Source organism: Arvicanthis niloticus, chromosome 15, assembly GCF_011762505.2.
Source record: "Arvicanthis niloticus isolate mArvNil1 chromosome 15, mArvNil1.pat.X, whole genome shotgun sequence".
NCBI classification, from domain to species: Eukaryota; Metazoa; Chordata; class Mammalia; order Rodentia; family Muridae; genus Arvicanthis; species Arvicanthis niloticus.
In genome coordinates, this window is record NC_047672.1 from 31,559,889 (window position 1) to 31,587,176 (window position 27,288).

Genomic DNA, 27,288 nt, shown 5'->3' on the forward strand with positions numbered 1-27,288 from the left:
TTATTCAAAGTGTATTCTCTCTCTCTCTCTCTCTCTCTCTCTCTCTCTCTCTCTCTCTCTCTCTCTCATGTTCGTTTTGACCCATGGTTACCAGACAGGAAATCCAGGCTCTGGGAGATCCCTGCTCATATAAATCTCAGGCCTCCCTTGCTTTCTCTGTGGTGCCCATTGAAACTGTGCTATGACAGGGTGAAGGGATCCTTTGGGAAACACTTTTCCAGGTGCTGTCTTCTGCTGTGGCTTTGTCCAGCAACCTGTGTTGGCAGATGGGAGGCCAGGGGAGGCAGCTGGGCCTCACCTCTGTCCCTGCCCACCACTGGCAGTAGGCAGGCTGCTCCTGGGCACCTTGCCCAGACCGACTGACTGGGATTCACATGGTCAGCCACAGGCCAAGGGATTAGGAGGCCCTGTGAGGGTGCTGTTGAAGGACGCTAATGGCTCACTCATTCCTCCTCAGGAAGAGCCCAGCCCCTTCCCTTCTCTGGGTAGCTGGACAGGCTGGCATCCTTAGATGAAGCTTCCAGTAGAGATGGAACAGCTGTGACTGGCAGAGAAGCAAAGGCAGGGGCGGGGGGGGGGGGGGGGGGGAGAGCTAGAGGGAGCAGCTTTGGGGCAGCCTCACAGGTAGCAGCAGGACAGAGCTGGGCACAGGATGGCGTTCCAGGTTCTCTTCTTACCCTCCTCTCTGAGTCACAGAATGTTCCTAAGATTCCTGCTGAGGGCTAAAGGGTAGAGCTGGGGTGAGATCTGGGCCTTGACCTCCCTGGAGAAGCACCAAATGGGTGGGATATTGCTCACCCTGGGCCTCTCTGAGTTTTATCAGAAGAGACAGGAGAGATCACTGAGCTGTGACCCTAGCTAGCTAGCCTTACCCTCAGTGCCTTATGTGGAAATGGGGTTGCTCAGCTTCCGAGTCAGTCTTAGAGCAGGTGGCTGGCTCCACAGAGCTCTTCCTCTGTCCCTAACACTGAGTGACAGCCAGAGGGTGTTGGGCAGAGCTGAGAGTGGCCAGGTAGAGAAGACCTGACTCCGCTGGGGCCCAGTGTGCTTGGGAATGGGAGGCTCTGGTATGGATCTTCTATCTCTGCTCTGCAGGACCTCACCAGCCCTGTCACTGGACCGCCTGAAGTGCACACAGATGTTCATGGGACACAGCCTGTGGTGTGCATTGCACTGCTGTTTATAAAAGCCTAAAGTAAGCTGGAAATGATGGGGCAGTCAGCAGCAGTAGGAGTGGTCCAAGCCAGGTCCACTCACCTGTTCTTAATAAGCCAATTAAAAGTGGAAGGCAGAAAAAGACTTTATTGTGACCACACTGGAAGGGGTGGGGGACAAAGAAATTCAGCAAACCCCCAAGTCCATCTTTGGGGTTCTGAAGTGAAGGGCCAAAGACGTACACATCTAAGTGGTGCTGGTCACTACTGATCCATCACTGGGCTTCAGTCATCCCGCAAGAGGCTCTGACAAGTTACTGAACTATGAGAAACCTCTCTGGAAGACAAGTTTTCCCTCTGGCTGGTGCCTTGTCCTCCTCTCAGCCCGAGCTCCCCGGGGGAAATCCCCATTTCTTTGGGGTCTATTGTTTGAACAGTTTGATGGATTGAGACACAAGAATGTCTTTAGACTATCTTAATTTCTGTCAGACTGGGTACAGGATACATACAAATAAGGGGTGGGTGTACTTTCCCAGTGAAACACTGCAAGGGGAGTTAACGATCACAAACCATGAAGTGCCAAGTGGTGGTGGTGATAATGGTAATGGTGGTGGTGGAATTTCAAAAAGGCACAATGGGGCTGCAGATATAGTTTGGTCACAAAGTGCTTTACTAACTAGCATGTGTCCTGGGTTCAGTTACCAGCATCTCCTGCTTCGGGAGATGGAGAGGGAAGACAGTGCAGGCTTAAATGTATGTCCAATTTTATAGTCTTTGTGAGATGTGATGTGTCTGTCCTTTTTAATCTCCCCTCTTGTTTGTGTTTGTGTGTACGCATGTTCATGTGTGTGAATGTCTATGCCAAGGTATGAACCCTCATCTATTCCAGTTACATCATGTTGTTAGGCAGTGTGGTACATCACTACTGCACACTCACCTGCACACTTTCTGTGCTGGGGGCAGTGGACCTAGAGACAGAGGTCTCTTAGAGGCAGCTCCTCCACCATCAGGAGAGCAAATGCTGTCACTTGCCTATTGTAAGATAGCCAGGCCAAGTGGATTCTTGGTCCGTCAAGCCTCTCTTTCCCAAATTGTCCACTGGAGTCAAATCCCCATCTTGGTCACCCTAATGTGTCTTGGTTGGGGTTCTCATGAACATGGGAGAAATGAGAATCTGGCCTGGTAAGAAATTGTGGCACATAGGAGGACTCTGCTTGTGGTGGGAGATTAGTGTGCGGAGGGAGCCTTCTGACTGGTGGGTTCAAGAGCGCACGAGGGTTGGGAAAGCTGCCGCAGATGTGAGGATGACACTCCTGAACCAGCCAGGTCTACATGACTGGAGTTAGCTGACAGTTCCTATTAGAGGTCTTGCCTGCCAGTTAACGTGACATAGGACACCAGGAAGTCAGGCACCTCAATGGGACAGCTTTATTTATTTATTTATTTATTCTCTCATACATCACATCTTGAGCATAGCCTCCCCCCACTCCACTCCTCCAAGTTCTTTCCCCTATCGTGCCTCTCCAAGCCCAGAGCCACTGCTCCTCCATTTCCCTTCAGAAAGGAGCAGGCCTTGCAAACATTAGGTGGAGCTTGGTGAACCCCTCCAGATAGAGAGAGGAAGGGACTGTAGAAGGCAGAGGGGTCGAGGACCCCAAGAGAACACAGTCCACAGAATCAACAAAGCAGGGCTCATAGAGGCTCACAGAGACAGACTCGACAGTCACAGTCACGGCGCCTGCATGGGTCTGCACTAGGTCCTCTGCACACATGCTATGGTTGTTTAGCTTGGGGTGTTTGTGAGACTCCTAACAGTGGGAGTGAGGGTGTCTCTGACTCTTTTGCCTGCTCTGAGGACTTTTCTTACTGGGTTGCCTTGTCCAGCCTTGATATGAGTGGGGCAGTTTTTTAAATTAAGGAGGAAGAGGCTATTGTGAAGCCGCCCTGGGACCCACAGCCCAGGGCTCCAGTCACCTATTCTGGAGGGAAGGGAAGCAGAAAGCTAGTTAGGTGCAGTGACCTGGTGGAGCACTGGCTGTACCCATCCCTGGTGCCAGACGGCACTGATAGTCCCTTGAGAGTCAGGAGGTATGGTCCCTGTTGGCACCTTCCCTGGAATACACTAGGTGTCTACTGGGACAGACACCTTGCAGGTGGCAGGGCTGCAAGGTGAACGGGCACAGTCCCTCCCAGCTAAGCAGTGGGGAGTATTGCTGTTGGCAACAGCCATACAGAGGGAAAGAATCTTACAAAGTCCCATCACGACACAAGTCTAGGTCTGTCGCTGAGCTGTAGAACTTTTCCTCTTTGGGGGGTTAGGTAACAGGTTGGTTGTTTTCTCAGGGGTTGAGTGTATTTTCTCTGTTTGTATGCGAGGCTTTGGCTCTACTTCTAACAGCAGGCATACGAGTGACACAGTGCGGCTCTAGGGAATTCATAGAACAGGATTTGTGGCTGGATGAAAACACAAGCTTCAGTCCCCAGACCCAGGAGAAAAATCACATCAAAGGTCTGCCAATAAACGCTTGGCTGTATGCAGTTGTAAATAAAGTTTTATTGGAACACATTCATGCTTAATTGATTTACACTATCATCTCCGATTGTGTTTGGGCTCACCCTGGGCAGAGTTAAGTGTTTGTAAGAAAGACTTTGGGACTCACAGAAACCTTTGCTCTCCTCTTTGGCATATTATTGTGTCACAGTGGCTTAGTCCCTCCTCTAGGACCCTCCTTGACAGCAAACACCACCCCTTGCAGTGCTAACAAGTTGGCTCCTCCCAGAAGCACAGGAAAGGAGAACACTGTGGGTCTATGCAAGCCAGAGCCTCCCTCCACGTGCTAAGGATGTTGAAAATGTGAGGGATGAAGGCAAGAGTGGTCTCCACAGCTCTATAGCAGGAAATATGTAGGGACCAAACTGAGGTCTGGACATTGGAGGTGCCTCTGGGCATGGGGACACAGCATGGTAGTTGAGCCTTGTGAGTCCACTGTTCTGGGTACTTAAAGCTAAAGAGTTATCATTCTGCCCTTCCTGCCCACTGCTCACTTAGATACAATGGGAAAAATGGAAAGTGGACAATTGCCTGGCCACACAGCTACTGTGGAGACTTAAGTCAGATGCCTGGGCTCCTACCTACCCTCTTTCTCTGCCTTAGTGTCGGTGGGACTAAGTACGGTTGTGTGGCGTATGGGAGCTGGGGTATCCAGCAAAGGAAAAACTGAGCAGGCCCATGTGGGAAGCTAAATAGACCAGTGGAGAAACCCTCCCAGGGGATGTCCTATGTTTTCCGTGGTAGAGTGTCCCCTCAAAAGACAAAAGAATATAATTGCTGCTTGATTTGGACAAAGAGCCTTAGCTGCTGTGACAGTTAAGGTTTTTGAGATGGGATGGATTGTGCCTGGGTGGGCTCTGCATCCAGCCACAGTTGTCTTTTTCAAGAACCAGAGAAGGTGGCCCTCAAGGCCGAGCTGAGGATGGTGTTGCTAGGAGCTGCAGGGAATGGATGATGCTGTAGCGCTTTCAGAGTTCATGCAGACACTGATTTCAGACTATCCTCTTCCAGACTGAATATGCTCCAAGGCTGCGTCAATGTTTTTGTGCCTCTAAGAACCTGGCTGTAAATCAGGGGCCCAGGGAAAAATGGGCCCTGGAGACGGGGAGGACTCAGACAGACCTCACTTGCCTGAGCCTCGAGCTGCTTCCCCCTAGGTCCTTCCTGGGGACCAGCAGCTTCTCCTGGGAAGCTAGGATCTCACGGAGTGGGTGTCGCTTGAGCATAGAAGCAGGCAGCTCAGAGCAAGCCTTCCTTAGAGGCTGCATAAGTCCCAGGAAAAGCTGACTTACCTGTGTATGGCACAGCGCTACACAGTACCATACAAGGGCATTGCTCATATTCTGAGGGACCTTGGAAACTATCTGTATGTTTCACTGTGCCTGGGTCTCAGGGTCAGAGGCGGGGGGGGGGGGGTGGTCTGTGTCCCCATCTGCGTGTGCTCTTTGATCCCACCAAGCCCAAGGAAGACTGCCTCAGGTTCAGCTTGGTCTCTGTCCTCTGTCCTTTCATTTCCCTGGACATATTGGACAGCTTGGTGAGCTGTGGGTGAAGGAAGGAGAGGCCAGGCGAGTGTCCGGGTGGAGTCCAGTCTTGCTGCCTTCCTGCCTGCCTTCCACACGCCCTCTTCCTGGGGCATTCTTTCCAGTTTCCTTTCCTGCTATTAATAGTGGAGTCAGTCCCAGGTCTGGGAGCAGCCAGGAACAGGAGGAAGCCAGCCCTTATGGAAGGTTGAAGCAGCACCCACCTCTCCCTGGGGAGGAGGCTGAAAGGGCCTTCTCCTGCTTGTCCTCCACCCTGCTGGGGCAGCTAACCCAGGCTGAGGTAACCTTTCCTCCCAGCAGGCATCTGCCCTGTTCTCCATCCCCTCTCTCTCAGGGCGTCTTCTCGGATAGGCAGAGAAACAGTCTGGCCCATTTGCAGAGCCTTTTCCCTCTGCACCTCATTCAGCCATTTCCTTTCCACACCTCGAATCTCACCACCAGCCCTGAGTAGAATGCCCATGTTCTAGCTACAGACTGCTGTCCCTCTGTCCCAACTCGTTTGCAGAGCCATCCTTTGGTACTTGCAGGAGGCTGGTGCTAGGACCCTTCCCTTTCCCCACTTGGTGGAATCGCTTAGTACACAGCATAGTGTTTGCGTAGTCTGCATAGACCTTTCTGTATGCTTCAAGTCACTGAGACCCAGGGCTCCTTATGGTGCATCATTCACTGGGGTTGCAAGTCTGCCTTTTTTTTTTTTTTTTCCTTTAGATTTATTTTATGTGCCTGCTTGTGTGAGCACCGTGTGCATTTCTGGTGCCTGTGGAGGTTTGAACTGGAGTTGTAGATGGTTGTGAAGCTCCTATGAGTGCCGAGAACTGAACCCAGGTCCATTGCAAGGCCAACAAGAGCTCTTAACCACCGAGCCATCTCCATCCCACTTTGGCTCCAGAGGGCTGACCACACACCCACATCACTCACAGAGACTGAATTCTACAGTCTGTCTTTCTCTTTAGCCACCTGGGTTTCACTGGTCCTCCATCATAGCCCCCTGTTCTCCCTTTTCCAGGTGGTCCTTCCCTTCCACTTACCCTTCTAGCTTCTAAGCAACTGACCACTGCCGGAGCAGAGGCACACGGCTGACTCTGTTCATCTTACACTCACGAATTGTGCTTTACTTTGCCACCAAATGCTACCCAACAATCAATCACATCTTATTTGTCTAGTATAACGTTTCTGAAAGTGGTCCTTTGACCAGCAGCATCCGAGAGTGGGAACCCAAGAAACAGGGAGGTTGTCACACTACAGTCTATTTCTCCCAGAGCCCTTGTTCCCACTGGGATCTTGCAAACCCTCCTGGAGGTTTGATGCTGCTTGGGGCTTGAGAAACCACTCTTGTAGTAGGTTCTTGTTTGCTATTTTCAATGGGAATTTCTTATTTATTTTTATTTATTTATGTACTTGTTAACTTATTTATTTAGAGACAGGGTTTCTCTATGTACCTGTTCTGGAACCTCACCCTGTAGATCAGCCTGGCTTCAAACTCAGATCTGCCTGCCAATGCCTCCTGAGTGCTGAGATTGAAGGTGTGCACCACCATCACCCAGGGCATTTTTAACCCCTCCCCTCCTCACAGCCTCCTCCCCTCCCCTCCCCTCCCCTCCCCTCATAGCCTCCCCACCTCCTTCACTTTCTCAGCATCACCTGCCCCAGCAGCTGCTGTCATTAGATAGAGGACCACTTGGAGAGCTCTAAATGTCAACACCTGAACTGCCAGGTGTAAAATCTCCCCGTCCCCAAATCACAAATGAACACACATCTGTATTTGTCATCCTCTTCCATTTCAAAGATGGAGTTGCCCCATATCCAGGGACCAATGTAGCTCTCTTTATATCTCAAAGACCTGGTGAAACAGTAGGAGGAGACCAGTCATCAGTGCAAAAGAGGGTCCTTGCCTGAGCTGGCTCTTCCCACCTCCATAGAAATCCCAGCTGTGCTCTCTGTATCGGCTCCCTCATCAACTGCTCTGTGCCTCTGCATGCTGTCTGTTGAGCTTTCCAGGACCCCATACACCCAGATGTTGCTAGGCCCATGGCTCAGCAGCTATTTTTACTTGAAAAATAGATGGCAAAACCCCTTGGTGTCTCTGTTTCCCACTATAGGTAATGATTACCCAGAATTCAGTGTTGGGATCTCTGTAAAGTTAACCAAGTGTTTTCTAGTTTCTATCCCTCAGATACATTTTGGCAATTTTGGAATTGTATAATCAAGTGTTGTTTTTTTGCCTGCCTTTGAGCATGATTTCTCTATGTACCCTAAGTGCATCTTAACTTCAGCCCTACTGTTGCAGCCTGTTGCTGCTGGCTGGGACATGGGGTGCTTGCTCTTTCGAATAAGAAGTCTTCTTGACCTTTTATTTCTCAACGAATTAATGCTTGTAAATGTAAACATAAGTCACCCATGTTTCTGTTTTATAGTATTCAGCTATGTGAATACAATCACATCTTATTACAACCTCCGTTGATAGAGGTGTTTCTGGGACTCCTTAGGGTAAGCACACTGAGTGGGACAATCAAAAACTATAGATTGAGAGGCTTGCACATGCCTAGCCTTACTTGACGACAGTGTATTGTTTTGCAAAGTATTTGTGCAGATTTTCACTTATCCATATGCTTTTAAAAAGAGATCACTCCTTGAACTAACCTCATCAGCACTACCGTCAGCATACCATATGGAGCTGACTTTGTACCACATTCCTTTGTACATGTGTCAGAAATGCAGTGACAGTGGCTCTGGGTGGCAAAGTGGACTTACCTTTGCACTTGTCTTCTCACCTTTACTCCATATTCTTGCTACCTACCCCTTGTCTGGATTTATAAGTTTTGTTGACTAGGGAGATATGAAGTGACAAACCCTCCTTTTATTTTTCATTTCTTTAGCTAGTGACATTTCTGGATGTTTCTGGCTTATATGTGCCGTTTCCTTTTTTTTTTTTTTTTTCTTTCTGTGAAATGTCTTGTGTTAGTGGCTTTCCATTGTAACAAAATAAGAAAAAACGAAGGAAGACATGTTTATTTTGGCTCATGGTTTCAGAGGGGTTCGTGGTCCCTTGGCTCTGAGTCTGAGCTGGTGGTGAGGCAGAGCTTCAGGGAGGGGAGGGGAGAGAGGGGACTCAACAGGGCAAAGATACACCCCTCCAAAGACACACCCTTAGTCATCTTCTGACCTACTTCATCTGGGGACCAAATATCTGGCACAAGCCTTTGGGAGAGATTGTCGCCAGCAGAGCATCTGCAGTGTGTCTGTTTTCTCCTGGGTTTGCTTTTACAGACTTCTTGGAGGAGGATAACTGGATCCTTTGGGATCCTGTAAGATTTTATCTTTGTTTATGGTCTCCCCCCACCACCCCCCACCCCACCCTCCAAGTACTCATCCTGACGCAGTACACTGTTGTTTTCAAATGGCCTATGTCTGGCTTTTCCAGGTGTATCCCTCATTTGGCTGGTTTCTGTCTTTTGGATTTGCTCATTGTCTGTTTCTTATTTTCTTTCTCACTCGTACCCTACAAGATGTTCTGGGCTCAGCTTGCACCCCACTTCATCAGCAGTAGAAGCGCAGACCATTTCCCCAGGAGCTCTGGTTGGTGCGTGTTCCTGGAGGATGACATCAGGCACAGTCTGGACCCGGGTCAGGTGCTACTGCTTTGTCAGACCTAGGTGCTGCCACAGAACAGAGCAGGAAAATGCACAGTCATTTATAGTCATCCCTCTAACTGTACATAACAGCAAAACAGAGCTCCTGTGCTGGCAAGATGCTTCGGAGGGTAAAGGCACTTGCTGCCAAGACTGACAAGCTGCTTGATTCCCGGAACCACAAAGTGGAAGGAGAGAAATGGTACCTGCAAGTTGTCTTCTGACCTCCAAACTCATGCCCTAGCACTCCTTGCCACACAATGAGTGAATGAATGAATGAATTAGGTGTAAAAACTTGATTATACTGACATCTCTGGACTTACAGACTCGTTTAGCTTTTTCCTTCCAAATCTCCAAATTTCTTACTTGTCTGCAACCTGTTTGAACAGTAGCTTTTTGACTAAAATCTATAGAAAACTGTGGACTTTGTGTTTTTTTGTTTGTTTGTTTTGTTTTTCGAGACAGGGTTTCTCTGTGCAGTCCTGACTGTCCTGAAACTCACTCTGTAGACCAGGCTGGTTTTGAACTCAGAAATCCACCTGCCTCTGCCTCTGCCTCCCAAGTGCGCCACATTAAAGGTGTGCGCCACCACTGCCCGGCCGGACTTTGTGTTTTTAAGTGGTAAGTGTGTGTTTCACCCACAGGCATGGGTTATGAATTTCAAAACTAATTTTACTTGTAAAGTTGAACTGAGCAGATAATTAAACATAACACAGAAAGCTCAGGCCAGTTCCTCTTACTGCGGAGGGAAAGTCTTCCCTACACCATGCAGCGAGGCTGTGTAACTTTATTTTTGTGGACTTCGTTGGTCCTGGGGTTTCCTCAGCATCCATCCCACTTGGCTTAGTCTCACAATTTGCACCACAGAAAGCCACGCCTTTCAGGTGCTTGGTTCTGCTTCTCTTCATCCATCACTACAGTGCTCCAGTTGCCCCAAATAACCTCGCATAGCCCCTCCCCTTCTTCAGCCTCTCAAATCACCCTTCTGCTCCCCAGCCCAATGGCTTTGCCTTTCTCATTATATCACATAGGTGGATGCAAACACTATTTAACCTTTTGGCTTCTTTCCCACACATACGAGTGTATATCTTAAGTTGCTATGTTGATGCATGCCTGCAATCCCAGCACTCTGAATGTGAAGAAAGGGGGTTTATAGGATTGTGGAAAGCCTAGATCATGTAGTGAGGCACTGTCTCAAAAAAAAAAAAAAAAAAAAAAAAAAAAAAAAAAAAAAAAAAAATCAAGGGCTGGATCAGCGAGGTGGCTTGGTGGGGAAAGGTGCTTGCTGTTAAGCTGAGTTCAGTCTCTAGAACCAAGAAGGAGGAGAGCTCAGATTCTGAGAGTTGCCTCTGACCTCCACATGTGCTATGTGGTGCACACATGCCCTTGCACACTCGTATGCACACAAATAAGTAATTAAAAATGTTAAAACCCATAGGTCTATGGAAACAGCTCAGTGGGGGAGTGCTTGCCTGGCATATGCAGGGCCCTGGGTTCAACTGTCAGTCCTGCAAAAAATATTAAAATCAATGGCTAACCTGTTTTCCAAAGTGCTAACCTAATTTGCATTTCTACTGTGTATGGAGTCCGCTCCTAACCTTTGCTTTCAGCAATTCTAGTAGATCTGCAATGGTGCGTTGTCATTTTAATTTGGATTTGCTTAAGGACTAAGGTTGAACATCTTATCTGTTTATTTTCTGCTGATATATCTTTGGCATTTTTTTTTTCTTTTGGAGGGATGGGGTCTCACTCTGTAGCCCACATTGGCCTCAAAGTCCCAGTAGTCTCCTGCCTCAGCCTACTGAGTGTTGGGGTCATAGGTATGCCTCTCCTGCTGAACTTTTATTGTTTTGCTCCCCTTCCCCCATGGGTTTGGTTGGTCTTGCATTCAGTAAACATGGCGAGAAAGGACAGCTCTGTTTCCCCCAAAGCATTCAGCCAGTCTCTCCTAGTTTCTGCACACCACAAACTTATATGGAGACATCATTTGTTCATGTATTAGGTAAGGAACGTTTTCTTCTATTCCCAGTTCACTTGCATACTGTTGCCCCACCCTTCCTCCTCCTCCTTTTGTTTTAATTGGTAATAAGAGGGGCCTAAGGGGGCTGGGGAGATGGCTCAGTGGTTAAGAACACTGACTACTCTTCCAGAGGTCCTGAGTTCAATTCCCCACAACCACATGGAGACTCACAACCATCTGTAATGGGATCTGATGCCCTCTTCTGGTGTGTCTGAAGACAGATACAGTGTATTCATAAAAAAATAAATAAGAGGGGTCTGGAGAGATGGATGAGTCAGTGGTTAAGAGCGCGTGCTGCAGAGGACCCGAGTGCAGTTCCCACCTCACATCAGGCTGCTCACAAAGCCTGCCTCAGGGGAGCCGGTGTCTTCTTCTGGACTCAAGGCACCTGCACTTATATGTGTATATGCTTGCAAACATGTACACATAATTGAAAACAAAAATAAATCTTCAAATATAAATTGGGGATAAGATTAATATAGGTTTTTATTTTATCTTGTTAGTACAGTGATTTATATTTTGTAAATTCTGAGCTGCGCGTGAGAAATCCCACTTGGTCATTGAGCGTTGTACTTTGTAGGTGTCCTGGGTTTGGCTAATCAATAGGCCCTGAGATACGACTCCCTAACTGTTGAAGTGTCAATCATGACAGAGGCAGATGAACTCCGTGAGGCTACATAGAAAGGGGAGTTTCATGAACAACTCCTGCTTCTGCAACACTGGCAGCCACATTGGAAAATGGTTTGGCAGTTGATCAAGATGCTAAATACAGAGTTTCCATACAGCTTGGCATTTCTACTCTTAGAGAAATAGGAATATACCTCCCACATAACATACATACACACAAACTGTAGCAGAGGTAGGGGATAAATACAGGGTAGCAGGAGTTAATGGATAAAGAACAGGATAAAGAGGGAAGGAGGTGATTGGATAGAGAACGGCTTGAAAGCCAAACTGAGGGGAGCCACATCACAGAACATGTCCTGAAGAGGCAGCTCGGTGCACAGTAGATGAGTGGCTGCCGTAGGCAAAGGCAGAGCCTTTTCTCTGCTATATCTTAAGTGTGAAAGGTGTGTTGGTCCAGCAGGGTTGAGTTTAAATTCTGTTGTTGCTATGGATACCTTTAGTTCACTAGAGGCTGGGGTGTACTTCAGAAATGCCTGTTTGTCTCCCTGCATGGCTGTAGTTCTTTTTTTTTTTTTTTTTGGTTTTTCTAGACAGGGTTTCTCTGCGTAGTTCTGGCTGTCCTGGAACTCACTCTGTAGACCAAGCTGGCCTCGAACTCAGAAATCCGCCTGCCTCTGCCTCCCAAGTGCTGGGATTAAAGGCGTGCACCACCACTGCCCAGCTTGTGGCTGTAGTTCTTTAGAAACAACAACATTATTTTAGATTTAGATTTATAGCATGCCTGATGCCCACAGAGCCCAGAATAGATCCTTGGATCCCCCAGAATTGATGTTACAGATGGATGTTAGCTACCATGTGTGTCCTGGGAATTGAACCCAGGTCCTCTGCAAGAGCAGCCACTGCTCTAATCTGCCGAAGCCATCTCTCTAGCGCCTGTAGTATTTTGTTTTGTTTTCTTCTGCTCCTAGGAGCCTGCCTTTTTTCAACTTACCCAGCTCATTCCATTGTTAAAGCCCTTGCTGGCATTGTGGGGCAGGGGCGGGGATCTTCTCTGATGTTCTGATTAAGCCCCACTCAGGAAACTGGATTGGGGGGTGTGACTTCCCTCCCCCCCCACCTCATCCCTTCCTCTCCCTAGATGTTAGCTAGGCTCAGTCCCTGAGAGTCTGTGTAGCAACGTCATTACTTTGTAGTTATCTTTTACTCGTTGTGCACTGTGTTGTCCACTTGCAGTCCCAGTTACGAGGGAGAAGGCAAGAATGTGGTAGGTTTGAGGCTAGCCTGAGCTATATAGTGATACCCTTTCCCCCTCACCCCTCCCATCAAAACAAAAACTATTCTGTGTGCTTGGTGTTGCTGTTGAATTTTAGTTTCAGTTTCATTGATTTTCATCAATACTAGTTTATTCCATTGTTCAGTTTTCATGACCAAATCGCAGGCCCCAGATGCCACCCATGACAGCACAAAATTCAAACAAGAATTCACTCAGTCCTAAGGAAAGACCAGGATAATGGCAGTGAGGACCCCCTTCTCAGCATGCTTGATCCCACCTACTACATGGCGGATTCCCCTAAGCCCAAACCTGATGCTTCCTAGGATGGATGGTCCTTCATCTTCCCCTTCTTCATCTTCATGAGTTGGATGCTCATGTCTAGCCTGCTTCTAGATGATGTCAGGCTGGTACCCAGGGGTAGAATGCTACAGGATCATAGCCTATTAGGGGAGAGCCTAGAGGAGAAGCTGGAAGAGAACATTCTTTCAGTGGCCAAAGCTTTCCCCAGTGCCTTTCACGCTCTTACCCTGTAAGCCCTGTGAACAGCTAGGGCAGTATCTGAAGGGTTAAAGCCAGTGGTTTAGAAGGAGCAGGAAAGAAGGAAGAACCCAGCATGCATGGGCACTGAGGGACGAGGCTATGGCTGTCCTAGAGGGATGTGGCTTCGGCAGGGCTGCCTGTCTGACTCCATTGGTCCCCAGGGCTCATGTGTGTCAGTTCTGTCTCTTTCACCTCATAGCTGCTCCGTGGGCTGCAGTACAGGCAGGTGACTAAAGCCACGTGTGTGTGTGTGTGTGTGTTCCCTACAGCCGAATTTTCATTAGCAACAGCCTTCAGATGCCTTCCTCGGAGCTGTGAGATGTACAGAACATGCTTGCTGTGAGCACAGTATGGAACGTGGAGCTCCTGGGATGCATTCACCGCCATCAACTCTCCATGCTACTAAATAATAAAGCAGGAGGAAGATGGATGGGACCCAAGGGATTCCCTGTCAGGCCCAGCCCTAAAAGTTAATGTAGAGTGTCCCCAAAGACTGCAATTCTCAGAAATGAATCTGGTTTCTAGCACTCATAGAATTAGTGGTGTGAAATGGTGGCGGTGGACCACTGGCTTTCCCAGGTTACCTCAGAGGAGGATGTGACACTTGACACCAGTGACAGCCTCACTTCTTGTTTGCTGTTGCTAGCTAGCTTTCTATCCTGTGCTATATAGCTTGGGATTCCCCTGTCTAGGGAATGGTGCTGCCCACAGTGGGCTGAATCTTCCTATATCAAGACAATATCGCTTTCAGTTGAGGCTTTCTTAGAGGGTTCTGGGTTGTGGCAAGTTGATATTTCAAACAAGCTGTCACAAGTTTGATATGGGGGAATCTATTAGGAGGTAGTTATCCCAGAAAGATACATACATTCAAGTCTTTATCAAGAAGATTGTGAATGTGACCCAAGTCATCCACAGTCATCAAAAGTGTAATCAGGTTACTGTGAAATCGCACTGGTATTATTATATATTTTTTTTTATTTGCCTGGTATTATTGTCACCTTTAAGGCTTACTCAGTATGCTAACCTATGCCTAGTCCTGGAAGTTTCTAGCCTGTGTACAATCTAATCTAGGTCTACAATGTTTTCAGCCTGAGACTTACTGCTAAAGAAGCGCCCCCTTTCTAGTTCTGTCCTAATCTGTGTCTAGTTTTTTCTCTCTCTCTCTGCAACCTCTCTCTATACAACTGTCACAGCAAAACTGCCTTCTCCCTTTCTTTCTCCACTCTCTGCATTTCTCTCTCAAGTAGCTTCTCTCTCTTCTCGTTAGAGGCGGGCAGATCCTATTCTGTCAAGTCTTTCTCTGACTCATCACTTTGCCCCTCAATTAGACATCACTTTCAAAAGTGGCTGCTTCCTTCTACAAACTGACTTCACCTTCTTTCTAAGGGATTAAAGGTGTGTACTAAGGGCTGAGCCACACCACAACTAGAAACAATTTTCTTTTTCAGTAAAGAAGCAATCGCAGGGTTCAGAGCGTGATCAAATATCCTGTTACATACTGGAGTAGGGCAGACTCTAAAGTAGTAGACCCAGGAGTAGAGTGTTCGCTTGGTATCCTTGAGGACTTGGGTTGGGACTCCAGGTTCCCCTCCCTTGACCAGAGGCACACAAGGGAAAAAAGCCATGTGTTGATGAGTCAGAGAGCATAGTGACACAGCTATTAGGCAAGCAGTGCCAGGAACTGAGGAAGAAGCAAGGGAAGAGGAAAGGTGGTACTGCCGGCTTCCGACCTCTGGAGCTGGGGACAGTATAGTCATACTCCTGTGAATCTGTGCTCCATTAGAGGGACTTGTCTGTGGGTGCACTGACTCCTGGGAAATAGATAAGTGGTAGTGTTCTCCAACATCACTCAACATAGCTCTTTGCGTAGGAGCACTGGCTGCTGCTCTTCTAGAAGTCCTGAGTTCAATTCCCAGCAACTAACTACATGGTGGCTCACAATCGTCTGTAATGGGATCCGATGCCCTCTTTTGGTGTGCCTGAAGACAGTTACAGTGTACTTATATACATTAAATAAACAATAAATAAATCTTTAAAAAACAAATAATAATTCTAAATCCCCTTTGGCCAGACTGTGCTGATTGCCAAACTGGTCTTCCTGACTAGAGTATGGAGTCGTATGTATCTTTTTCCTCTGGAAGTTCTACTCCACTCGGTCTCTACACTCACCCTAGACTAGCTGGAGTTGGTGTGGGATTAACATATCTGACTAAGGATGGAGAAGCACAGTAAAACTCTACACTGTGCCAACAGCGCTCTCAGTTCTATGAAAGCCAAGCCACCATCAGTTATAAAATGCACAATTCACCAAGCATGATAGCTCATGCTTGGAATCCTAGCATTTAGGAGGCTGAGGCAGGAGAAGGGTCACCAGAAGTTAGCAGCCAATTTGGGCTGCAGAATAAAACTCGACCTCCCAAGAATAAACATTGAAAAATAGAAAGTCAAAGAAAGAATAGCTATTTTATAAACCACTAAAAACAAAACAAAACAAAAACAACTCTGAAAACACGACCAACAGATATTTATAACATGTGTTCATTAGAGAGACATATTGAGATGTTCATCTTAGAACGTGTGGTAAGCATTGCTGAAAGCCTTGTCAGGAGCTGTGTTATGTGAGCTAAGGGAACAGAGTTAGAGTGCACGTGGACAGGGCATACACGATAGTGCTCGTCACTGCCTGTATATGGTGCTGGGGGTCAAACTAATACTTTAAAAAAACTTTGTTTATGGTGTGTTTGTGTTTGTGGTGTGTTTGTGTTTGTGGTGTGTGTGTGTGTGTACAACCTCAGGGGTAGTTCTTACCTTGCAGTCTCTCCCACCTCCCATCTCACTGCAGGGATGCTGTGATTACAGATACATGATACCTAAGCCAGCCTTCCCGGGATTCTAGAAATCCAAAGTCAGGTCCTTGTGCCTGCTTGGCGTCTCTAGCCCCCTCAAACGGATACTCTTGATTAACACTGCCATCTCTCTCCAAGACTTTGGACTTCTTCTTGCACCACTATTGTTGGACATTCTGACAATGTAATCATCCATTCAGTTTTGTCTTTCTATAACAAGGTATCCGAGGCTGGGTACCTTGAGCCAGCATATGGAGTGCCGGCTATCTGATTGTGTACCTACATTGATAAATTTATCCTAATTCAAAAGTTATTTTTGTGTTTTGAGAGCTATAATTTTCGGGAGTCCTAAGCAAGATAGGATTTACCAGATAGAAACATGGCTGACACTACTGACAAGGGAATGCCATCAGAGGTGGAGGCTTATGGGTAGTTTGGTTCATTTGTATGTATCCCCATGTGTCAACGTCCATTTCTATTACTAGAGACCTAATGAAGTGATCAATTAAATTAAGTCTGGGATTTGGCAACCCCCCAAAACAGTCTTTTGTCTTTCATCCGTCTCAGCCTTTCAGCTGCCAAAGAGAAATTCCTTTGGTCTCAGAAGACCTGTGGTTTCTATTCTGTGCTGGTTGGGGCTTTATGGAATGAATTTGGTCCTCTCTCCTGTTAGTTGGTTTTCACTGGGGAGTCACTGATGCCTCCAAGGGGCATATGGCAGTATCAGGGGCATTCTGGAGGTGGATATGTGTGTCTGTTACTTATATCTAGTGGACGGAGTCCAGAGATGTTGCTAGAACACTCTAATGCACAGGGCAACTGCCTACAACAGAGAAGATTCCAGTTCAAAATGTCCACAGCTCCAGATTGGGAAGCTGTTTTCCTCTGTTCACCATTGTAAGAAACCTGTCTTAGTCACCATTCTATTGTTATGAGGAGATACCATGACCATGACAACTCTTCTATTTTTTCTTTCCCGGATAGGGTTTCTCTGTGTAACTTTGTCTGTCCTAGAATGCACTATGTATATGAAGCTTGAACTCAGAGATCTCCTGCCTCTGCCTCCTGAGTGCTAGGATTAAAGGTGTGTTCTACCTACCACCCAGCTGGTCATGGTAACTCTTATGAAAAAGAAAGCATTTAATGGGGTGCTTTCTTACAGTTTTAGAGGTTAGTCCACTGTCATCATGTCAGAGAGACATACAGACATACAGACATACATGCAGACATACAGATGTGGTGCTAGAGCAGTAGATGAGAACAATATCCTGACCCAAAAGCAGAGATAGGTAGATAGGTAGATAGGTAGACAGACAAACGGATGGACAGACAGACAGATAGGCAGTCAGACACAGACAGGAACTGGCATGGGCTTTTAACCCTAAAGCCCACCCTCAGGGACACACTTTCTCCAACAAGGCCACATGCACTCCAGTGAGGCCACACCTCCTAATTCTTTTCACATAGTGTCACTCCCTGATGACTAAGCATTCAAATATATGAGCCTGGGGGGGGGGGGGTCATTCTTATTCAAATCATCACAGAATTACTAACTTACTCTGTATCTCTTAAATTCCACCGATGCTGACACCTCCTTGGCCATATCAGGGTGACAAGAAATTATGATGTAATCAGTTGGGAAATCCCCAAAGTATAGCCCCTAGAGGGTTGGGAAGATGTCCTTCAGTGATAAAGCACTGGCCAGGCAAACATGAAAAACTGATGTTCAATCCCCACAACCTTGCTTATAATTCAGGGCTGGGACAGGGGGAACAACCTCTTCACCCTACCTCTCGGCACACTGGCCAGCCTAGTCTAACCAGTGATTTCCAGGCCAGTGAGAGACCTTGTCCCAAAAAAGAAGGTGTATGGCTCCTGAGGAACGATGCCTGAGGTTGTCAGTTTCCACATGTATTCACATGTTACTGCACATACCAACATACATGTACATGCCATCTCGCCCTGTCCCTTACCCCTGCAATATGACTCTAGATTTGTTTGTGTGTGGCAGGAGAGAGTTGAAACAGGGTCTCAAGTGGTCCAAACTCCCTGAACTCACTGTGTAGCGGGACAAGAGATACACACCACTACATCTGGGTAGATTGATTTTTTTTTAAAATGACATTCTATTATGTGTGCCCTTCAGTCATAAATAGCAGTCAATCCCACAAGTGCCACTTCGAGAACCAGAATACTGTCCCCTTAATAGATTTTTGACTGCCGTTGTCTCCCATAAAGCTTGATGGTGTCACACCATGTATGAGAGAGACTGGGATCTTGCCTATTTATGGAGAAACACATCCCCTCTTCAGGCTGTGGTTCAAGATGCCCAGCAGAGCACTGGATGCTCACTGGCGTCACCTGTCAGGACTGTTTGTGCTTGATCACAATCTCCTACTGCTGCCATTGTCATTTCTTCCCTTCCTGGCTAGATGCATGTCCCATGCAACTGACACCTGCTTGTGGATCGATCCAAAGAAAACTGGGCAAACGAATGCAATTTCAGTCTGAGTCTGGCCAGTCTCACGGGGTGAGAGGTTGTCCACACAGAAACATAGCTGACCACAGCACCCCTTCCCCGCACTTCAGCCTCCCTTCTGATGAAGGAGAAAACCAGGAATCACCAGCACCCTCTCACAGTCTGATTTTCCTTCTTCTCCACACTGTCTTGATCAAAATGCAGTCCTGAATCCAACCTCTGCTTGTCTCTAGTATCTAGTATCTCCACCTCCAGCCAGCAGCCCTTCCTCTGGGTGACTGATAGACACCCTAAAGGTCTTATTTGTAGGCTTTCTCCCTTTAGATCACATTCTACAAAGGTGAAAGCATGGGTTTCTCATCCTGTGCAATAGCTTTTTCTCCTTTACATGGAAATAAGGCCTTATTTTGACCTCTGAACTTAGGTATCATTTGATCTAGGATATCTCTATATCTCCCCTTTATGTATATATTATATATTTATATATGTATATATTACACATCTACATATATATATGTATTATGTAATGTGGGGTGGTGGGCTGTAAGAAGCAGCTGGGTGCTTGGTTGAACATAAGTCTGGAATCCTGGTACCTTATTGGATGTCAGGAGTTCTGGCTCTGCTCCTGGGCCCTGGTTCTTTTCATTTAGCTTCAGCCCTCCAACAACCCCTCCCACAGAGAGGTCTATGGCCAACAGGAACAGGCCTCAGGCCCTAGAGAGATTTACATACTAATGAGGTACCTGAAGGCCAAAGGGGGAAGCCAATTAAGCATTCCTCCCCAGCCCCGCCCCCTCTTTCCTTCCCTATTTAACTCGGGTCTGCCCTGGGTTTTTTTTTTTTTTTTGGGGGGGGGTGTGCACATCTGGATCCATCCACCATCCGCCATGACATTAAAGCCTGTAAAAACCCATGGATTTTCTCATGTCATTGGGGCCACGCAGTGAGGAACTGTGGAGCCACAGTTGCTGTGTCTAATTTCCGGGTGGAGGAACCCTCAGCGTTCCCAGCCACCCTACCCACAGCTGGCACCTCAGCAATTTCCCAGCTGCTCTACCCACAGCCCGGTGTGAGGAACCCCCAGTGTTCCCAGCCACACTACCTACAATGTAATTTTCTTTCTTTTCTTTTTTTTTTTTTTTTTTGAGATGGGGTCCCACTATGTTGCTCTTCCTGAACTATGTAGACCAGCCTGGCCTGGAATTTACAGAGACCCACCTGCTTTTGCCTCCCAAGCACGCCTGGGCTAGGATATACTTTTAAGAGAACCTTGTTCTATGCTCACAGCTGTTCAGTTTGGAAGGCTCCCTCTCTAAGGCCTGCAGTCTCTGTTGCCCTTCCCTGACTCTCTAAGCTCCCTGCCGACATCCATGGCTTCCCTTAGTCCCTTTCCCCGGGCTTGAGACCTTCACATTTTGTTCTGTTTTTCTCTGTTGGAGCTGCTTCTTGTTCACATAGCGTTCCTCTTAGCTTAATGAGCATTCGGGGGCTGCTGTTAATGACTTAAAGTGATGAATTTGTGTGTCAAGTTGACAAGGGCTGAGTTACGTTGGTGACTTTTAACTGCCAACTTGATAACAACCTGGCACCATCTGGGAAGAGAGTATTAATGGAGTAAATTAATTATCTAGATCAAGCTGGCCTGCTGGGCATGTCTGTGGAAGATTAGCCTGATGGTTAATTGGTGTAGGAAGACCCAGCCCATTGTGGTATCCTCCTGCACAAAGGGGATATAAACAGTTTAAGAGAGCAGGCTAGTAGTTGAGCAAGCGGGGACCACATGGTTATTCTCCTTGCTTGTGACTGGATATGATGCTTTAAGTTCTTATTTTTTGTTTTTAAGATTTATTTATTTATTTACTTTTTATATGTAAGTACACTGTAGCTGTCTTCAGACACACCAGAAGAGGGCATCAGATCTCATTACAGATGGTTGTGAGCTACCATGTGGTTGCTAGGATTTGAACTCATGACCTCTAGAAGAACAGTCAGTGCTCTTAACCGCTGAGCCATCTCACCAGCCCCTTAAGTTCTTATTTTAACTTGCTGATATAATGGACCAGGACCCCTTCTTTATCCATAACAAACCCAGTTTTATCCACGGAGTTGCTGGTGGTCAAGGTGTCTTATCACAGCAAGAAACTCAGGACAGCTGCCTCTCCCGCCCTGCCCAACCCCTCTCCATTTTCTTTCCATATTCATTCTTCCTGGAGTCTGTTATTCAGTTGTCCTGTCTTCATGTCATCTCCCTAGGGTTGTAAGTTCTGGCTTTTGTTCCACATAAGTCACCACAAGTCCTGTCTTGTAGCAATGCCCTCAACACATATTCTTTTAAACCAATAAAAAGCCTCTCTTTCTTGACCCGTTGACCACTTAGGTTAAGCCACCAAGCTAAACCCAGCCCAAGCACAATGACTTTCCTTAGCACAGTCCACAGAGGGTCCTTGTGAACATTTGGATAACTGCAGTCTGTCCTTGTTGGCTCTATCATCCCGGGAAAGGCTATGTGGCTCTTGTCAGTACTTGCTGTAATGTTTTGGAAGGCAGGGCATCTGGGAGCTGGAGGTGGGTGTGTGGTGGGCGTGGGACAGCAGAGCCCCATGGCAGAGTTGAGGGGCTATGTAACTGTAGTCTCATGAAGGATGCAGGCTTCAGCAAGGCAAATGCCAGAGATAGGTGGGAGGCTAACACAGTGGGGACGAGCTAGAAAAGTCCACAAACACTCTGGCTAACACCTGGCTTGTTGTCTTTATCAACAGGAAGTGGGGCTAGCACATCTATTATCAATTCTACCATTGTCCGGAGCCATCAAAACCTCTCGACAGCAGTGACTAAAACAGCATCCGAAAATGTCACAGCTGGTCACCTAGTGGCAACTACACTTTTTCAAGTTCAGCAAAGCAGCTCTACATTATCCAAAACCTCAGTCCAATCTCCGACAACTGTGCCAACCACCACAAACTCCAGGGACAATCAAAGCGGTGGCAGTGTGACTACAACTTCCAGTGGCTCCGAGGATGACAAGACTAAAACAAGCTCCCCTAGTAACAATGCCTCCACTAGTAGCAGTGGACAGACAGTCTCCTCTGGAGGCAAAAGCACTGACAATATTACCAAAGCCCCACCGACCACTTGGCTAACCAACAACATCTCTTCTCAGCCTACTGACCTGACTACCTCCCCAAAGTTTCCTTCTACTCCCACAACAGACAGCATAACAAGCCCTTACCAGCTTGTGGCTTCTTCTTCACAGAGCACAGAGAGCCATCCTGAGGGACAGCAGACCCCTACTGCTGTTCCTGGCAGCTCTGTCTCTGTGTCCAGCACTGACAACTCTACGCTGACAGAGAAGCCTACTACTATACACAGTAAGTCATTTCTTGGCATTTTGCTTTTCTTCTTTCTTTCTTTCTTTCTTTCTTTCTTTCTTTCTTTCTCTTTCTTTCTTTCTTTTCTTTTCTTTTTTTTCTCTTTTGGTTTTTGGAGACAGGGTTTCACTGTGTAGTCCTGGCTGTCATGGAACTCACTCTGTAGACCAAGGTTGGCCTTGGTCAGAGATTTACCTTCCTCTACCTTCTGAATACTGGGATTAAAGATGTGCACCCTGCCATGTCAGGTTGGTCTTGTTTTTCTTAAGAAATGAGAAGGGCTGGAGAAATGGCTCAGTTGGTAAGAGCACTGGCTGCTCCCACAGAGGACCTAGATCCAATTCTCAACATACACAAGGCAATTGACAACCATTTGTAATCATCTCACACCCTCTTCTGGATTACTTGGGCACTGCATACATTTGGTCCATAGACAAAAATGCAGGTAAAGAGTGTTTGTGTGTGTGTGTGTGTGTGTGTGTGTGTGTGTGTGAGAGAGAGAGAGAGAGAGAGAGAGAGAGAGAGAGAGAGAGAGAGAGACAGACAGACAGACAGACAGACAGACAGACAGACTTGGCAGTGCATTTTCTTATACTGTCATTCAGTTGGAAGATAATGGTGTATGTTGAGTTTTAACCATTCTACATGTCTTCTGCCTTCATCAGACCTAGCCTTGGATACCCCTTTTAGCAGTGATAAGGCTAGCAGTGCATAAATTCAACCTCCAGAATCTATGCCCAGCCTTGTGCCACATGTTGTGGCAGCAGGGTGCTAGAAAATTCTAAAACAGTGCTTCTCAGACTTGTGTGATAGCAAACCACCGTAATAAATACACTTTTAAATAAGTAAAAATAAAGGAATAAACGTCAGTGTGTGGCGCTTGCTGCCAAGTCTGATGACCTGAGTTGGACCCCAGGGACTCAAATAATGGAGCAGGAGGGTGGCTAACTCCTGCAAGCTTTCGTTCTTTCTTTTAGGACTTGTGGTATGCTATGCATACTGCTGTTTTCTGTCTCCCCTTCTTTCTCCCTCCCTTCCTCCGCCCTTCCCTTCCTTCCTTTCCTGAGACTGGCTGGCCTGGAAGGAACTCACTATGTAGACCAGCCTGGCTTCAAACTCACAGAGATCTGCCTGCCTCAGCCTCCCGGATGCTGGGATTAAAGCTGTGCACCGTCACATCCAGTCTTGTTTCTGTTTCTACTTACTTAGTTTTTAAAGTGCCAGTCTTAACTGGGTGCTTAAATTAGTGTCAGGATCTATGGCCGGCTCAGGAACCTTAAAATCCTGAGTCAGGGTTTCTGAGCATGAGCCTACGCCCTGGGAGACAGGGCCACACCCTGTAGCAGGTGCACAGGTTCAGAGTGGTCTGTTCAAATCCTCCAGTCTTCCAGTGTGCCCTGTGACCTTGAACAAGTCACCAAGTTTCAGTTTTCCTGTTGAGAAGCATCCAAAAGGAGCAAGTGCCTTTGAAACACAAAGCACAGCCCCTCCTACAAATCACCACAGTGGGCTAGCTGTGGCTCACCTTCCACAGGCCCCACCTGTGCCTCAGAGGTGACTGCAGCATCATTTCTGGGACTTCTGCTTAGCTCTTAGTTCATCCAAGTCTAACTCATTCTGTCCCATGGCCCAGGACCCCACTTCCTCATTCCTCCCTCTTTTTCCTCTTCATAGCTACTGGTTTCTGCTTGTGAGAATCATGAAGCCAGAAGACTGTGCTCCCTTGGCAGGTACAGCTGGTCTCTTCAGCCTTTGCTTTGTCTGTTACAGAGCCGCTGGGCACCTCTGAAACCATTCAGCCAACCCCCAGCCAGATGGCAGGCAACACAACATTCTCCGTCTCCACACCGCTACAGCCTACAAGGTTTCCAGTGGGAACTAATGTCGTGCCTAGAACTGAGGAATTCACACATCCCAGCTCTAATTCTACCACCATGGCCCCTCAAGGCCCCAGCATACCCTCTCCCACCTGGACTTCTGGGAATTACAAGGTATTTCTAGCAGAGGATGGGATGGAAAAGCCCAGACCCAAGGGAAGTCTTTTCCTTTGGCCTTCTCAGGGCCCCCGGCTGGTCGCTTTAAGGAAAAGTTGTCTTGTTTTCCTGGTTCCTCTGTTCTGAAACAGCTGGACAGCCAGGTACTTTGAAACTGACTGGCCAAGCCTGAGCTTACCATGTGCCCTTTCCCTGCCACCCACCTTCACCAAGGGGAGAATACAAGATCAGATGACTCTGTGCCTAAACCTTCATCTTTTGACCTCCTCCAGCTCAAATGTGATCCTCCCATAATGCCAGACGAGGAACTCCTCATTCTGAATCTCACGAGAGCCCGCCTTTGCGTGAGTACACAAGCCTGAGCCCCAGTTCATCCTACATCCCGCCCCGTCCATGAGCCCCGTCCATGAGCTCCCCAAAGAGAGACTTTTCCCATCCACACTTCAGACTTCTCTTAAGTCAGCACACGGGCCTGCTCCAGGCCCAGGGCATGTGCAGAGCATGCGCAGAGCATGTGCAGAACCCGTGCAGCTCCTCAGCTCTTACTGTTCTGGTTGGTCTGGTTGCAGTTCAGTGGCCCTGTGTGTGTGTGTGTGTGTGTGTGTGTGTGTGTGTGTGTGTGTGTAGTATTGGTAGGTTTTGGCGGGTCGTGTGGCTCAGGCCTCTAGTTCCAGCTGGTTAGGACGTTGAGGCAGGAGGACTGAAGTCTACAGAGTGTATTTGAGGCTAGCCCTGGCAACTTAATGAGACTTTCTCATTAAAAGTAACAGGAGTGCTAGAGAAAGCTTTTGACCAGCACCCGAGATCCCCAGTTCACTCTCCAGGGCCTCAGAAAAGAGTTAGGATAGTGAAGTCATAGTTCCTGGTCCTCAGCCTAGTTCCATATGTATGCGGCTTCCTTCACACCACCAGTGTTCTGGGAGCAAGGGCTTGGTGGGGCTGCACAGCGCGCAGCCATTGACCTCCGTGGTGCAGGAGGTGGCTGGTTTGTTGCTGCCCTCTACTGGCCACTGCCATTTTGCAGCCACTTCTGGGACTAGAAGAGAACCCAGGGGTTTTATTTTGCTGTAACTCACTGAGTGAGTTGCAGAACTACAGAAGCGTGAGCTTGGCCATCAGAGGTTTAGAGGAAGCAATGTTGTTCTGGGATTGAGTTTTGGCGAGAAGGCAGGAAATTGCCCCCAAGATGACGTTTAGGTTGAAGTCTATCGGCTGTGTTTTGTTAGTGGGAAGCGTTTTTAACCTTTTCTAGAAAAGAAAGATGGAAAGTGCTGGATCCACTCCTGGTGATGGAGTAAAGTGCTGCTGGGCCAAAGGAAACGGCACGTGGGAAGTGTCGGGGGTGGCAGTGTGGGAGACCTAAAGGATGCAGGGGTCAAGAGCTCATGTTTTCAGTCTCAGCCCCTCATCCAGAATCAGGGAGGGAAACGTTAGCGAGTGATCCCTGCACTGGCAGTACCGAGTAAAAGCTCCTAGCTTACGCCTCAGCCTCAGCCCTAAAGCCCTGTGTCTGGGCTTAGGTCTATGAAAGTAACCCTGTGGACATCCCCGGAACCCCCTTCTGCCCATTCAGCGTGCCTCACTTCCCCTCTCATTCTGAGGTGGCAAAAAGAGGCTGGAGAATGGCAGGCTCCAATCCCTGAATTGCCTCCCTCCCCTGGCAGTGGAGGAGTGCTGCACCCTGTTTTATTCTGCTCCCAGCTGAGGCATGATAATGCAGCCACTGGTTTCAGAGCCCCAGGGACCTAGCAGGGAGGACAGGGCTGGGAGTGACATGCAGACAAGATCTTCAGGCTGAGGAGATGGGAAAAGACCTGGGAATGAGACTGAGAGGATAAGGACTAGCCTGTGAGAAAAATGCAAACTTAATCTAGGAGTGGCACCAGTGAAGTATGAAGAAGGGACTCTGGCAGGCTGAGCAGTCAGGGGGCAGCCTCACAAACCCGAGCTGTTGTGGCAAAGCCTGAAAATCACCTGTGCTCTCTGTACACTAGGAAGGGAGCCCTCCGGATGAAAGACTCGTGGAACTGCTATGTCACTCAGTCAAAGACTCCTTCAAGCAAGCTCAGGATTCGTGTACTCTACAGCTGGCCCCTATTCTAGAGAACCAGGCGGTGGCAGTGAAAAGAATTACTATTGAGAGTGAGTTGAGGGTGAGGGGACCCAAGCCTGTGTGGGCAGAGTGCCACAGAAGGATGATTGGGGGTGGAGGCACTTAAGAATATACAAGCCAGCAACCATCCCAGGAGACCTGAGGGACTGGGACAGATACAGGACACCCTCCTCTTGGGTACCCACCATACCCCAGCCATTCCACTCTGGGCTGGACCCTAGAGACATTGGTCTCCGTCTCTCCCGCAGCAAAGCTTTCTCCTAAGGCCGTGTTCGAGCTCCTGAAGGACAAATGGGATGACCTGACAGAGGTAAGAAGCTTTGCCCTGTACTGTCCTCTGGTTATCCTTTGATAGTATAAGCCTGCAGGAGAGGCACACACGAGTGGACAGGGTAAGTGGTAGGATAGGGGCAGCAGACCCACACAGAAGGGCTCCCATTAGACTGGAGTGGAGACAAGAGGTCCGGACTCTGTTTTCTGCCACTTAAGTTCTGTGTCTCGGCCAGGCCGGAGTCAGTGACATGAAGCTGGGGAAGGAAGGCCCTCCAGAAGTCAATGAGGACCGCTTCAGCCTGCCCCTCATCATCACCATTGTCTGCATGGCATCCTTCCTGCTCCTCGTCGCTGCCCTCTACGGCTGCTGTCACCAGCGGATCTCCCAGAGGAAGGACCAGGTGGGTATTGTCTTATTCTAGGTAGCCCAGTTACCCAGAGTACCTTTCACTAGGCCCGTCCACATGAGTGGGCCTGGACCCTTTGAACAGGCTCTTGTCCGAATTATCAAGCTAGCTTGTCTCTAACACTAGAGATTCAATGAGCAGAAACACTGGGTGTAAGCCCTGGCTCTGTCCGTCTGTAAGTCGGTCATAAGTCTGCAGCCTTGTCACCTGTATAGTGGGCATGGTACCTTGCAGAACTGTTCTGGAGATTTAGGGATATGATCCCTAAATATATCATATATCATATATGGCCTTAGGCAAGTGATCCTCTAACCAAAGCTTCTTTCACCCAACCTACTAGAATCACATCATCATCTGTCATGACAGCACTTGGGAAGCTGAGGCAGGAGGATCACAAGTTTGAGGTCAGCCTGGGCTACACAGCAGGACCCTGTCTCATCTTTACAGTGCTGTTCTGCTGTGGGTCTGCA

General features: G+C 47.9%; 1 protein-coding gene across 1 annotated transcript in view; it reads left to right on the top strand.

Moving 5' to 3' along the window:
- Window positions 1–27,288, top strand: part of Podxl (podocalyxin like) — a 45,556-nt gene that overhangs the window by 13,800 nt on the left and 4,468 nt on the right. The window contains exons 2-7 of the mRNA XM_034519420.2: window positions 21,423–22,031; window positions 23,802–24,022; window positions 24,298–24,369; window positions 26,020–26,167; window positions 26,387–26,448; window positions 26,645–26,812. Coding sequence (XP_034375311.1) covers window positions 21,423–22,031; window positions 23,802–24,022; window positions 24,298–24,369; window positions 26,020–26,167; window positions 26,387–26,448; window positions 26,645–26,812 — 1,280 coding nt within the window. The remainder of the gene's footprint in view (window positions 1–21,422; window positions 22,032–23,801; window positions 24,023–24,297; window positions 24,370–26,019; window positions 26,168–26,386; window positions 26,449–26,644; window positions 26,813–27,288) is intronic.